The following is a 15,172-nucleotide window of genomic DNA, read 5'->3' on the forward strand; positions in this document are numbered from 1 at the left end:
TCTTTCTCCAGAAATTAGCCATGCAAAGTTTTTCTAGAATGAAGCTTCCTCTCGCAAGAGTAGGTAATTGATCCTTGATGTAAAAGTGTTGAAAAATGTTTGTGTTGTGACTATATTTGGATAGCCAATCAGCCATGTTGTTTGCCTCCCTGTACACATGAGTAATCTTGAATCTTTCAAACTGATGCACTATTCTGTGGATTTCAAGGATGTATGGCTTTAGGTTCCATGGGTACTTGGTTTGATTCGAAAGCCAATGAATGATAGATTCTAAATCAACTTTAAAGTGTATTTTTCTATATCCATGCTGAATGCATTAATCTAAACCATGGCTAACTTCTTGAATTTCTGCTTGGTTGTTGGTACCAATACCCAAAGGAATATTAAATGCATATATCATATTACCTTGATAATATCTTACTATTCCTCCTCCTCCAATTTTTGTCGGGTTGTTAAGGCCACTCCCATCAGTGTTGAACTTGAGGAATGGTTGTTGAGGTTTCTCCCATGTTACTTCTTTCACCATAATAGCATGTTTGTAACTTACCACCATTTCGATAAGAGAGTTCCAATTGTTAGGACATTCGATGTATGGATAGGCTGTATTGAGGAGATGGTTTATGTCTTTGACTATGTTGAATTTTACTCGAGTTGTGTTGGATTGCATTGCTCAGTATTTTGCTGCGCATCGATTTTTCCAGAGATTCCAGAGAATGATGACTGGCAGCAGCCTGGTTGCCAGCTTCTGCACTTCAGTTGCCTGCGCCAGGTTCCTCCATTTCTGCAGCAGTGTGTGAATTTTGGAGTTCTCATGTTGCATCCCTGTAGCTGCAGAAAAGAACCTCCAAATATTGTTCGCAAAATGAACAGTTACAAATATATGATCTATGGTGCCATCCCCAGGGCTGTAACAGTAGGAACATTGGTCTGCCTCCCTCCCAAATTTAATAATTCTTTCGTTAGTGGGGAGCTTACCACGCAATGCCCTCCACACTAAAAAAGAAATTTTAAAAGGGATTAACTTATGCAAGATGTTCTTACTACAATTATCTTTCTCCTTCCTCTGACGAATGTGTTCCAAGGCAGTAGCACAGGATAACTGCCCTTTCTAAGAAGTTTTCTAGACTGCCTCGTCCAGCATGTGTTCCTGAAACTTAATGTCAGTATTCAAAACTTTTGAAATCAGTAATGGAGGAACCCATTGTCGAAGCAATGTTTCGTTCCATCTTGCATTAATTAGAAAATGAGAAATAATGGTGTTGTTTAGGCTCGTGATATGATTGCATTGAGGAGCAAGTAGGCAAAAAATTATTGAAAAATAAAATGAGTTTGTGGAGGATCGATCCCATTTCTACTTGGTCTCCATCAAAAAAGTGAGAAAAGAAAAAAAAGGAAAAAGAAGTGTAGGTGTTGGGATCCGACCTCAAGTCTCCAAGCTGAAAAATATAAATCAAAAATTTAATATGAGGATATGTGTTGCTCAAGGTATTCGAAATCGGGTTCCCTTGCCCAATTTCTATATTGATACATAACTCATACATGACCAAATATTTAATGATTGATGCCCATAAGAATCAAACTCAAGACCTTGACATACTTACAAGATGCATAAGTCTAGTACCACATAATCTTGGGTAAGTATGAGTCCCTTAGATGAATTATGAATGAAGCTCATGGATTCTACGTATGGATTCATAAGTGCAGCGTACATTTATAAGTAAGTGAACCTAAGGTGTATGTGATGAATTGATGTGACTCGAAGGGGGTTAAGTAAGAGTGTGAAACACACTAAAAGGTCAAGTGCATTGTCATATGACGAAATGAACACTCATGTAATGGGGTGTGTAATTTGAAGAGCTAATATGCTAAAGCTAATGAATATAGTGACAACATGATAAGAGGCTAAGATGAATGGTGAGGCAAGTCTCAACCAAGCATAAGAAAATGTTACCGAATGTACTTACCTATCGGATTGTAGAATGATGAAGAGTCAAATCTCAAGCATACTTTAAACGAAAGTGTTAAGAATGAATTCATAGTTAATAAGCGAAGAAAGAGTAACTACATGACTATAGGCTAGTGCAAGTGAGACAAGCTGCATCTACACCTAAAAATAAATGTCACCAAATTAAATTTCTAAAAGAGTATATTTATGCTAAACGATGAATAAGCAAAGAAAGAGTGGCTACATGAGAATAGGCTAGTACAAGTGAGATAAGTTATATTTACGCCTAGAATCAGTGTCCCTCAATGTAAACTCCAAGCGAGTATATGTATGTTATACGATGAGTAAATAATGAAAGGTGAGTAAAGATGAAATGAAAAGATGTTAAGAAAGAACAGGGTGGCACCACAATAGAGGCTTGTGAATATGAAAGAAGTTGTACATGTAGACCAATATAATGCCACAAAAAGTACTCACCTAAGATAGTGTTTAATATGATGAGACAAGTCTAAATACTCTATATGTAAGTGGAAGGAAAATTCACACTTAATACGTCAAGACGAGATGATTACTCATCTAATGAAATATGACTACCTCATTCTATAAGCAATCTTCAATGATGAATGAGTTTAATGCATTTAAGATCTTTAAACTTAGCATCGATAGACTAGCTATCAGTGTTGATGCCTTCTTTCGGGAATGGCGCAGGTTCACGTAATTTTCATGAGATGATACTAGCCACCAAGGTGGGTATGGGCCTAGTCTTTGAACTATGCTTTAAGCATAGAGAACTAACCAGTGATTTTCCACCTAAGCGAGCATGGGATGTTTTGGTTTAACCTTGGCCAGTGATTCCACCCCTTTTCGGTGTTGGAAAGACACCAGATTTAATGATGATCACATGATCTATGTCGGTTAAAGTTGAAGTTCCTCAAAGTATGAAAGATAATTAAATGAATGACAATGAAGATGTACGTGCAATAGAATCATTAGGGGAAATCAAATTCAGGTAATGATATTAGGTCATTCTTGGCCATTGCACTTCATGATCACGATGAGAGTCTTAAACTTCATCCTAGGTATAGCTGATGTTATATCGGCCTACAAATTAATGAAATGAATAATGTGACGTACGTATGAATGAAAGAAGCAGACTCTGTGTTTGCTAAAGAAGGCTCCCATGTTGAGTTCACATATGTTGAGCCCTCATTTGGGAAGTTCTAATGTTAAATCCATAATTCCAAGGTCTCATGGTATATAAACAAATGATATGTGATATATTTATGTGCTATATGAAATATTTTATGTCCTGGGTGCAATATGAAAGCATGATGATGCATGTAACTCTCATAGCATGACTTTTGTAATCTTTTTTGGCAAGTCCAACTAACTTGGGTTTCCTGAAAATATGTTCCCATATTAACTCTTAGACCATGTACTCAAGGTAGAAGCCAATTTGTTCATTTTCTGATGAAGTGTCCACATAGGATCACCACTTACTTCCTCTTGCCAAGAGCTTTGCACAATAACCTTCAAATTTTCATTTTCAGTTCAACAGTGCAAAAACTTAAAATATTTTACTTCTTGGGCTATTCTCACCTCCATTTCCATTAATAAAGGGCAATGGTTCGAGCAAACAACAGGAAGATGAGAAATAGTAGTTTGTGGCATACATTCCAACCATTTATCGTTGACCATGGCTCGATCCAATCTTTTCCACACTCTTGATCTTTGATTACACCAAGTGTAATGTTGACCACTGTAGCCTATGTCCATAATACCACAAGCCTCAATGATATCAATAAATTCCAGACTTTTGTTCATATTATAGGGCAAGCCACCATGTTTTTCATCAGTTAACGTAATGACATTAAAGTCTCCAATCGTACACCATGGGCTATCAATATTGGAGATACGATAAAGTCTTTCACAAAGAGGTCTTCTTAAGTGTTCCTTACACTTAGCATAAACAAGAGAAAAAATAAATTTCTCATTGTATTCAACATGTTTGGCCCAACAAGTGATATGTTGATCATGAATTTCCAAAATATCACATTCCATATCATTCGTCCAAAAAAGCCAAATTTTGCCATTATTATTACAAAGAGCATTATCCATAGAAAAAAAAAGCTTGTATTTGTTGATTTGAGAGTTATCTGCAAAAGGTTCAAGAATAGAAATCATAGACAAATTATGCATTGTCTTGAGATTTTGGAGTCTTTCCAAAGAGCCTTGGGTGTTGATGCTCCTTGCATTGCAACATAATGTACTGATAATTAAAAACATTTACTTCGTGACCTTGTGTTGGGTCTGCTTGTATTAGCAGATGTGCTTTTTGTGACGGTGTTGTTATATTGTCTGACTTCCTTTCTACCCCTTGGAGATAAACCTTGTTGAGTAGTGACTTCATGGATTTCAGACTCAAACTCACTTTGGAAAGTAGAACCAAAAGCGTTGATCAACTGTGCACTAGTTTCATCCTTTTACTCTTCTCCCTCATTTTCATTGAGAGATTGAGTATCTTCGTCGAACTCATCTTCTGAATTTATAACTTCATAATCTGAGTTGTCATGGCACTATTTTGGAGATTTATTTTCTCTTTGAATCTGCTCATTATCACAGTCCAGACCTGCCTCACTTTGAATTTTTCTTTTAATTGCTTCTCTTCTCTTTTTGCTAGGTCTGCCTTGTGATCTATTGTTTTGTTTTTCGACAGGAGTTTTATTTCCCTGCTGCTGATGCTCAGAATTAACAGTATATTGTTGATTTCCAGCAGCATTTACACCCCCTGCTTCTTGATTTTCAGCTCTTTTCAAACTTCGATTAGCCTCATAATTTTGCCTTTGACTTGAATTTTTCTGCTGCCCCTTATTGCTGGAATTTAGAGACTTATTTTCTAAGGCTCTAAGGTCTCTCCTATTGTCAGAGTGATCAAAAACCAGAGTTCCTTTCCCCTTTTTGGATACCCCTTCCTTCAGATTAATGGGCTTCTCCTGACACCCTCCATCCATACCTCCATAAACTTCAACAGCCAACCCAACATTCACAATATTATCACCAACATTTACAGGGGATTGCTGGGGTATGGGTAGAGATAACTCAAAACTTGTTCTCTTGTTATTATTGGCTTGTGTGAGTTGTGTTTGATGTTGCTGCAAGTTTGTTCATTGATTTGTTGATGGTGAAACAATATTTGTTTCTTCATTTTGTTGTGTATCACTGTCTGCATCCCCTTTCCTTTCTGAATTGTCCATGTGCAGGTTTTGGACATTTGTTGTTTGTGTTGTTGGTGGTGATGCAGTAACTGGCTCTTGGATTTGGTTGATATTGCTGTCTGCAGCACCTTTCTTTCCTGATGTGTCCACCTGCAGCTCCTAAACAGCCTGCTCCTGCACTTCTAAGTCACTATTAAAGTTATGAGTAGTAATGGAAGGAGGTATACCTGCTGCCAGCTGGCTGTCATCAATGACTTTCTTGTATTGTGGTGAGCGTGCTCTCCATGCTGTTTTGGGTTCAACTTGCTCCAAGTTTTTTAATTGTTTTCTTCTTTGTGTCTTCCACTACTCCTCTTTTTCTGAAATTTCTTGAACATAATTTCATTCACCCTGATTTCTGGTCTCTTGTTTTTTTCCTTCTTGGTTGTTTTCTTTTGATTTTGCTTAACATTTTCCTGTATTACATCTCAACCTTGATTCTGATCTCCTCTTGATTTATCTATTTTTTCAGACTCCATTTCTTTCCTCTTGTTCACCTCTTCATCTCTTCTTTTTATAGTGCAATCATAATCCATACGCCCTTGATATTTACAATACATACAATAGTCGGGGATACCTTCGTATTGAACCTTTAACCATCTCCCCTTGTTGGGGTCTGATTTTTTTAATCCCAACCATACATGTTGAGCCTTTTCTTAGTGATATAAATTTGAACTTTCACCCTAGTAGTGCTACCTCTAGTCTTTTGAGAAGTCGGAGAATCTAGATACACGACTTTTCCGACAGATTCCAAGATAGTAGTCAATAGAACTTTATTATAACAATGCCATGGAAAGCCTGGCACGTCAACCCAAATAGGAACAATAGGAGTCTCTTCCTCGGGGGTAAAATCAGGGGTCCAAGCTTGAATTCTCATGAACTGCCCTTCAATAGTCATCCTCAATTTTGTCCACACAGTTTGATAATCGAATTCATTATCAAGATCAATATACACATGCCTAGAGTTAAAGTGAGTAATCTTCACCCCTCCAGTAATTTGAGTTTGAAGGGTAAAGCTCTTTCTAACCAACTCCATTTTGGGCATTTATTTGTGAATTTTCCCACACTGTATACTTACAACATTCAGCCAATTTCACATAATAGTCATTTTCATCTAAGAGCACAGCAGGATACCCTTGTTTAGTAGTATGTATGGGGTCATTCAACACAATTGGGATCTCATTCTTAGACTGATTATACCTCAAGTGGGCTGCAAAGGATTGAACAACAGTGTATGTAGCAGGTTCTGAAATTTTACCCTGTTTAACATTGTTACTAATGTTTTGCCCTTGTTGTTGGATGTTAGGAGGTCTAGCATTTCCTTGCGCAGCATTGTTCATCTGTTTATTTCTATCTATCTGAGAGTTAGGGTCATACCTAGTGTAGTTGTTGGAGATCTTTGGGAAATTGCTTTTGAAATCCATGGTTGTCCCGTTGCTTTGATTTTCTGAATTTGTTTCTCCTTGTTGACTGTTTTCCTGTCTTTTAGACTGAGTTGAGCTTTGTTTGTGAATTTGTTGGCTTTCCTTACCATTTGCAACATTCTTTTGATCATTTGTTCTTTGCTGCATTTCCATGCCTGCAGGTTGTGTTTTGTGACTTGCATGTTCCTGCCTTTGAGGCTGTGTTTGACCTTTCTCTTCTCCCTTGTCATCTTCATTTGGCCTGACCTATGAAGCATCAACAATAATGTGAGGAGTTATATAGGATGAGTTACCTATAATTCCAAAGGAAAAGTTTGAGGATTGTTCAGAATTCGATGAGGCCGTTGTATGCAACTTCATGTTGTGGCTGGTAGTATCCTGTTTCTCAATCAAAATTCCCCCAGGTTGTGTCTTTCTTCCTTCTCCCATTGTTGGTGTTCGAATTTCTTGAACCTACCACACATTGTGTTGTTCTGCATTTCGACTAGAGACAAATTCATGTTCTTCATTATCTTGACTCCCCTGTTGCAGTTTGAGTGTAGAATCATAGTGGGATAACGAATTGTTGTTGAAGTTGTTTCTTCCTTCAGTATTTTTAGAAGAATCTGCTGACTGAACGTCAATAGATTGAAAGTTAGTCCCCATTATCGAGTTTCTATGGTTTTCGGTGTTTTGAGCTTCTCCTACGATAGACTTCTCACCGCTGGAGATTCCCCCGCCTCTTTTGCTTGAAATTTCAGTGGGATGCTACTTATCAACAGCGGGGTAAACCCCAGTACTCAATACGTTACAAGATTGGCTCAAAGTTGCTCGAATTTAACTGCGCAGACCAGGCGATTCCCTCGGGATTCTCACCAAATTCATTTCTTGATTGCTGTCAATTGGTAAAGTGGAATCGATTGATTTTTGAGTAGTATGTAGATCGTGAGTAGTATTATCTAGTTCCACTATCGATTTTCCTCGATTCCACATAGAAATCCCTGAAGAAATATTTTCTCGTTCTCGATCAAACTCCTCTGAAAAAGCAGCATTCTTCACATCTGTATCTATTGAATACGAGGAATTGAGAGATGAATCATGGTGCGTGTCATATTGGGTTTGTTGCCATCTTCATGGCGCCCTATTTGGCTTTGTTCCAGTGTTTTTTGGAGGTCCACCGGCGGTGCACGCGCCAGCGTAGCAGTGCGCGTTTCAGATATTTCTGTAGCCGTTGTAACAGTAGGCGGGAGCGTCTGAAGAGAGAGCGATATTAAAATTTTTTCAGAGGATTTCTAGCAAGTCTCATATCGATATATGACTTAGTTATTGATGCGCAGAAATCGAAACTATCCTGCTAGATAGTATCACACTAAATCTGTGTTGATAATTCTTTTCTTATTAACTACCTCCTTCGTCCGGCTAGTAGAATCAAGGCAAGTTCTAAAGTGGAACTCAATAAAAATACTTTTAGACGTAAGAATTATCTATACATGTAGAAACACTATTAATAAATTGCATTTTTACTAGTAATGCTTTGTTAATCCCTCATTGTTCCCAAAAACCTAGTTGTGTATTTGTTACCAATGTTATCAAGAACACAATTCATATTGATAGATGAAGAAATGATTAAATTAAACATTAAGGATAATAAACCCACAAATTTCATTTGAATGGAAAACCAAAAGCTTCAAAACAAAATCCGAATATGAATTTTTTGCTAAAAGTTGCAAAACAAAATCTCCAAAACGTAAACTAGAACAAGGGTAGTAGTATCTAACCCCAATAACGGGGTTTAATGCCTATAAAACATAATCTTAATTAAAAAGAAATTCAGATAAGGAATGTTTTGTTCAGGCATGTGACTTCCATCTATGAGACCACTCACGAGCCATCGATCACCTTAGTAGGTATATTTTAGCATGTTTTTCAGTTGTCTATGTTGTTTTATGCTTTAACCTCTTTCTTGCAAGTCTGGACACGAAACATGTTCAAACCAATACAAAAAGTATCTAGAAACATACAACTTCTTAGTGAAATGTATTACCATGCACTCCACGGTACACCAACAACCTTAACATACATTCGTTGTTTGTCAGCAAGCGATACACTATGACCCTAAACAACACTTGTATAGAAGCAAGTAACTTAAGCTCGAGAGACAACATAGGTATCTATCCCGCCTCTTTTTTAATCTAGTGCAGTCCTACACCTCAATCTCGATAAACTAACTCATGTGGATCATAGATGGCACGAATTTACCATTCAACAAATACCTCCACTGTTTTCCTATAACCAAGGTACCAATTTTATCATAATGTAACAAGTTCCCACACTTGAAAAAAAAATCCTTAATTTTCACAAAGTGATTATGAATTTTGGGTGCTAGGATATATTTCAACACGCATGCTTAGGAATGAATTCATATACAGTTAATTCTCAACGTCAAAGGCTTGCCCTTATCTTCACTGCTCATGTTCACCAAAGTAGTCTCTAGCATCACGGTAAAACATTCTTCACTTGTAATGTACGTTCACAGTCAAGTGTGGTATATTTGTGTACATTTAGTGACTATCTACCCTTCTTTATGTTACAACGAGGCTTTTAACCTCTTCTTATTGTTTTGATGCCCTATTTTTTTTAATTCTTTACATTGCTCATTTTAGCCTTAGGTGTGACTTTCATTTTTTTAGTATTTTAGTCAACACTCTTTTCTTCTCTTTTTCTTATTTTTTCTTTTTCATTTAAATCCGGGTTTTTGTCTTTTAAATTTTTCATTCATTTTTACAATGTAAAATCATTCTCGTAGTTATGCTTTTCTTTACAACATCAAACTCTTTTCACACCCATTTTTGTGTCTTGTCTCATCATAGCCACCCTCAATTCACGGATTTTCCACGAGTTGAGGTGCACAATACCCGATGTAAAGACATGGAAAAGACGAGTTCACTTTTGCATTACTCCTCCTCAACTTAGGCTTTTGGTGTAATTAGAGGTGCATATGTCCAAGGAGGGATTGGGGCAAAAAAATTTACCTTGGGAAGGTGAGTTGTTGAGTTAGAAAGAAATGGTCCATTAAAGTCTCAATGTATTTGAATCAACGGGACATTCAAATATTTGTTCATCCTCTTTTTAGGTTAATTATGAACTATTTTGAACAAGGGTATATGATTACTTCCGAGCTTCTTGAGCATATTCCGTTAGAAATACTAACAAGACAAGTTTTAAGTAGGCACCAACTGTTGAACAATCAAATAATCTTGTACTCACTTGCCACATCATTGAATTATAAGATTATAAGAATTCACAGTTTATGTTTTAGTACAGGTACTGTAGTTGGTACATTTTCAAGTAATATTTTAGAAATCACTCATTCAACTTCTCTTGATCCTATTCATGTAAGCAGTGCTATTTGACATGGCTCAACTTATATTAAGTTTTTTAGCGATCATTCTTCAATAAATTATGCTTCCACACATACACTTACTAGTACATGCCTGTTTAACAAAAAAATTAGCAGTTTCTTTGCGAAAAAGAACACATGCAAGAAAACCCTAAAAGATGATCGTGACGTAGGCTACTCAAAGTTAACCCTATCATATTCCATTTACCCCCACCCCAACATAAGAGAGTGAAATTGTCTCCAATGCACAATAAATCATAGAGAACACAATGGTTTGTGAAGTTAACATATGGGTCATTTCTCCGAAGACGTATAATCAAGTGGAGGGGGGGGAGAGAGGGGTACAATTTCTTGGAGGTCGTAGGGTCAGCAATTCTATCATCATTTGTAGTTCCCACATCTCCATGGATGACATCATAATTAGTCCTACCAAACGCTCTATCCCCACCATCAGTAGTGTGCACTGCTCCTCTCAAGGGCCTTTAACTCGATTCCCCTACAACTCACTCTTGCACTCTCATCTGGCATAACTCTTCTACCATGATCGAGGCCCTTCTAGCCTTTTCCCGGTGCTTGCACAATGCCTCAAGACTAGTATCTTCTACGAGCTCAGAATGGTCATGCATCAACTATGTCATGCATCAACTATGTCTCTCACATCTTGAAGATAGAATCAACATCTACTCATAATCTAGACACTTTGTCAGAATGAGAGTGAGATCTCTGGTAGGTGCTGGTCGTGCTAGAACTCATAGATCAAATGCATCTAGGCATTAATGAACCGCCTGAATCTGCTGCTCCGTCTGCTTGGCTACCCTCTTTTTAATGCGCTCCGCAGCATCTGCTATTGAATGAGTATATCACAATGGCAGATTGGCGCTCCAGTGTTATTGCACATCTAAAAGATCAACACGGAAATGGGTAACTAGGGGATGTCATAAAATACTGCTCATGTTTTTCAGCCTTCATCTTTGAAAAATTAACCCCAATATTTCTATTAGCATTGTCATCGTGAATGCCCTGTCCCACGTGAGTACATTTTTTGCCATTTTAAGAGATACTCTTTTTCCAACTAACAACACAAAGAATTGTCCACAATTTTTAGTGTTGACTTACGTACAATACCTCGGGGTGCTATGACCCAGTCATCCCCCTCACCATTTGTAGCGATATATTTTTGTAGCCATATTTTTACCGCCTCCCACTACTCGACACTCGTTTGAAAATCACATGTATTGATTATGTCCACTATAATCAAACTATGTGGTGTTAATACTCTAGTCTTGACCAGTGACGTGGCAGTAGAGAAATCTGTGGATGGTAGCTTGCGAGAAGTTTATCTGGCAGTCTCAGACCAATCTATAAGTGAGAAGGTCATGTTTCACGGGTTTTGCCCTTTTGTCAGTAGACCCTCACATAGTGGCAGCATAGGAAATATAAAACTCCCACACAATATCCTTGTTGTACGTGTATAGGCCCTGTTCAATCCAGTCACACCTGTGGAGGTTGAATAATCGTTGCACCTTTGTCACACTGTATGTAGGATTTTTGTGAGGACTTGTCGTTCCACAGCGATTAGTTGTGCCATCGACCCCTTCTAATTATTGTCTTGTAATAACTATAGACTTTCCATTCACAGTCAACACACCACCTATTTTGTTCATCTACTCGTGGGTGGGGTCATATGTTTTTGTGTGCAGGTGCAACTCTAGAGCTGGTTGCGTCAACAGACGAGGATTGTTATTAGTATTCCCCTAATCCAATGGCTCCCTAAGGGTTGGAACCGCATGCATTAGCCAACAATGACCCTAAAGATTGGACATACCTTAATACTGAAGCAGTGGAAGACTCAGAGCCAAATATTGAGGCTCCTTCTGAACAGGAGGCATCCCTAATTGTTCAGCCAATCAGTCTATGCTCCACATAATATTGGGAGGCATTCACTACGTTGGTAAACATCTTCTTGAGGTGCACTAGTGATTCGGGATGCTGTAGTTAGTGGTCTAGTGCTCGGAGGACGTAGGATGGGTGTCTCTTCGAGTCGTTGTGATCATTAATTAGCCGAAAGGATGGGGCGACAAACTTTGATTTGCTCCTCTTTGAGTAGACCACTTTCCTCTTGGGTGCCACGGTGCATGAGGAATATTTTTAGTGATAAAAAAGCTTAATGAAAATCTAAAAATAGTTGTAGGACACGAAACAGTAACAATAATAAACAAAGAAATGATAAATTTTTTTCATAAGGTGCAGTTTCATCTTGACGGGCCCCATCGACAGTCCGTGGAATGCTTTCGTGGTATCGATCGGTTAAAACATACTCTATATTGAAACGATCGATCTACAGAACAGCCTGTCGATCAATCGATGGACCGTAGTCCACATCTGTCATTTTGCACTTGTACCTATTTGTGTGCATGTATAACTATGGACCCGATTGATGGTTTGTTGATTGAACGCCGATTTTTAGACTAGGTCTCGTGACTGAGGCACGTGCTAGATTGGAGTCCATCTTCTGTTCAAATTCTTATTTTTACGAACAAATTTTAGAAACAATATAGTCTATTCATGTATTTCAACATAACCTATACTAGTTAGTCATTCTTAGCATTCCAATTTCGTACAATATTTTTACACAAATGTGTATAAAGTAAGAACCCTAGGTTGGAACTGACAAGTGGAATTAGATACACATATTTAGAGAAGCTAAGATGCTATACAATCGCTATCCATCACACCAACGGTAATCACTACTAAACTATTAACGTGTATTGTTAGTTAATTCAATCCCAAGGTCAAGATCCCAACTCCCGACTTCCTATATTAAACTTTGAACACGAATTTAGATTTACATGAAGTAGAATTTACCTTAAAGGACATTAAGTTTAGTGTGATCTTGTGCCTACAATGATGTGCAATTCAACGAAGAAGCTGATGCTCGCCAAACCATATCAGTGGACTTTTGGGGATGAAAAGATAGAGAATTTTTTAGAGACATGTTTGGGATATGAGGAAAGTGAGATGGCAGAAGAATTTTAGAGATGTGATAATGGGTTGGAGAGTGATTTAGGCTGGATGATAATAATGGGTAATGATTATGGTAAAAAAATTTGAGAAAAATGGAAAGTGGGAAGGATTTGAATGTTTAGGTTTTAAATATTGGTGGCCGAGTCGGGTCTGTTCACTGACAGACTAATCGACAGGACCTTGTTCATGGGCCATGGATCGATCGAGGACCATCGATCAATCTTATACTTAAAAGAAGTTTCAAACATACCTGGAATCTACAGATGTAATTCACAGTCTGTTAATTGACTGACGGAATGTCGATGGGGTTCGTAGACCTTTGCACTAAACCATTTCTGCAAATTCTGATTTGTCCACTTGAACATGTAATCATTACTCGACAATTATTTTTTGGACAAGTTTTAGAAATGGACCCTATTCTAATCTTTATCCAACATTAGCGCACAACGAAAAAAGAAAATGAATGACCTAGATAAAGAAAACACAATAAAAATTGTTTCTCTGCGGAGAACAAAACCTATCGTTGGCTACAGTGTACACTTTAGGTTGCCTCCCAAGAAACGCTTGATTTAACTGTGCGGTATGACGCATCCGCTTGATTACTCACATTTTCTTAAAATAGTAGGCCTCAACCACTTAATGAACACTTTTCGCATACCCAATTATATCTTAATCCTTTGTCCATTGATTGTGAACCTTGTTCCATCCTTGTTTTCCATCATGACTACTCCATGTGGGAACTCTTTGGTGATGAACAATTTCCATCTTCATTTGGACTTAAGTTTTTGTGAAAATAAGCGCATCCTAGAGTTGAATAGAAGCACAAGAGCACCAACATGTAATTCTTTCTTTTCTATTCTTTGATCATGATACCTCATCATATCCTCTTTCTAGATGAATGAACTTTCATAGTCTTTTTGGCAAAACTCATCAAGCACATTCAACGATTGTAACCTCTGATTTGACGTTCCTACCCAATCCAAGTTGAGTCTCTTCATTACTTACAAAGCCTTATGCTCTAGCTTGACCGGTAATAGACAAACCTTCCCATATATAAGCTTTGTATGGAGACATACCGATGGGAGTTCTGTAGGAACTTTGGTAGGTACAAAGAGCATCATCTAGCTTCCTCGATCAATCAGTTCTATTGGCATTCATATTTTCATCAGAATCTGTTTGATCCCATGGTTGGACACTTCAACTTGCTCATTAGTCTGTAAGTGGTAAGGAGTAGCCATATTTTTGCAAACACCATATTTTTCCAACAGCGCTTTGAATAATTTATTAGAAAAGTTAGAACCTCCGTCGCTAAGAATGGCCCTAGGTGTACAAAATATGGAGAAGATATTCTTTTTCAAGAATGCGGTGACTTTCCTCCTTTCATTGTTTGGGAGGTCAATTGCTTCAACCATTTTGACAACTAGTAAACCGCTACAAGAACATACTTCAGTCCACAAGAACTCACAAACAAGCCCATGAAGGCAATGCCCCAAATATCAAATCATTCAATCACTAGAATGAGATTCATGGAATCTCTTGCCTCCTTGAAATCCCTCAATCTCGTTAGCAATGATCATATGATTGAGTGAACTTAAGAGCATCTTGGTTGATGGTGGGACAAATAGTACCCACATTGCAAGATCTTGTGCGCAGTTCGAATACCACAATGATGACACATCTCACCGACACTCAATTTTTTAACCTCAGGCACACCACAACGAATAATCCATTTGGCACAACTCCAATATAAGTAAGGCTCAACCCAAAAGAACTTATTCACATTGTATAAGAAGTTTTTCCTATGATGGAATGGTAAATCCGATGTGACTAAATGACTTGAAAAATAGTTAGCAATGTTTGCGAACCAAAAGATCAGACAAAACAAGTGGCCAATATATGTTCAACTAGAAACGCATAATTAATTTTGCATCTTCCCCCAATTTGATCATAGCTTCATCCCCTAATCAAGAAAAATGATCGGCCACTTGACTTTTTGTCGTCTTTCGATCCTTCACCTCAAAATTAAACTCTTGAAGAAAGAATACCCATATGATAAACCTTGGCTTCACGTCCTTCTTCATCATCAAATACCTCAATGTAGAATGGTCGATATGAACTATAAACCTCGTGCCAATCAAATAGGATA

At 37.7% G+C, this 15,172-nt stretch overlaps 1 protein-coding gene across 1 annotated transcript; it reads right to left on the reverse strand.

Moving 5' to 3' along the window:
- Window positions 1-6,221: 6,221 nt before the first annotated feature.
- LOC138337438 (uncharacterized) lies at window positions 6,222-7,268 on the reverse strand. The gene is made up of 2 exons (XM_069287348.1): window positions 7,086-7,268; window positions 6,222-6,869 (listed from the first exon to the last, which is right to left on the reverse strand). The coding sequence occupies exons 1-2, from the start codon at window positions 7,266-7,268 to the stop codon at window positions 6,222-6,224; spliced, it is 831 nt and encodes a 276-aa protein (XP_069143449.1).
- Window positions 7,269-15,172: the final 7,904 nt, after the last annotated feature.

Source organism: Solanum lycopersicum, chromosome 7, assembly GCF_036512215.1.
Source record: "Solanum lycopersicum chromosome 7, SLM_r2.1".
Taxonomy (NCBI): domain Eukaryota; kingdom Viridiplantae; phylum Streptophyta; class Magnoliopsida; order Solanales; family Solanaceae; genus Solanum; species Solanum lycopersicum.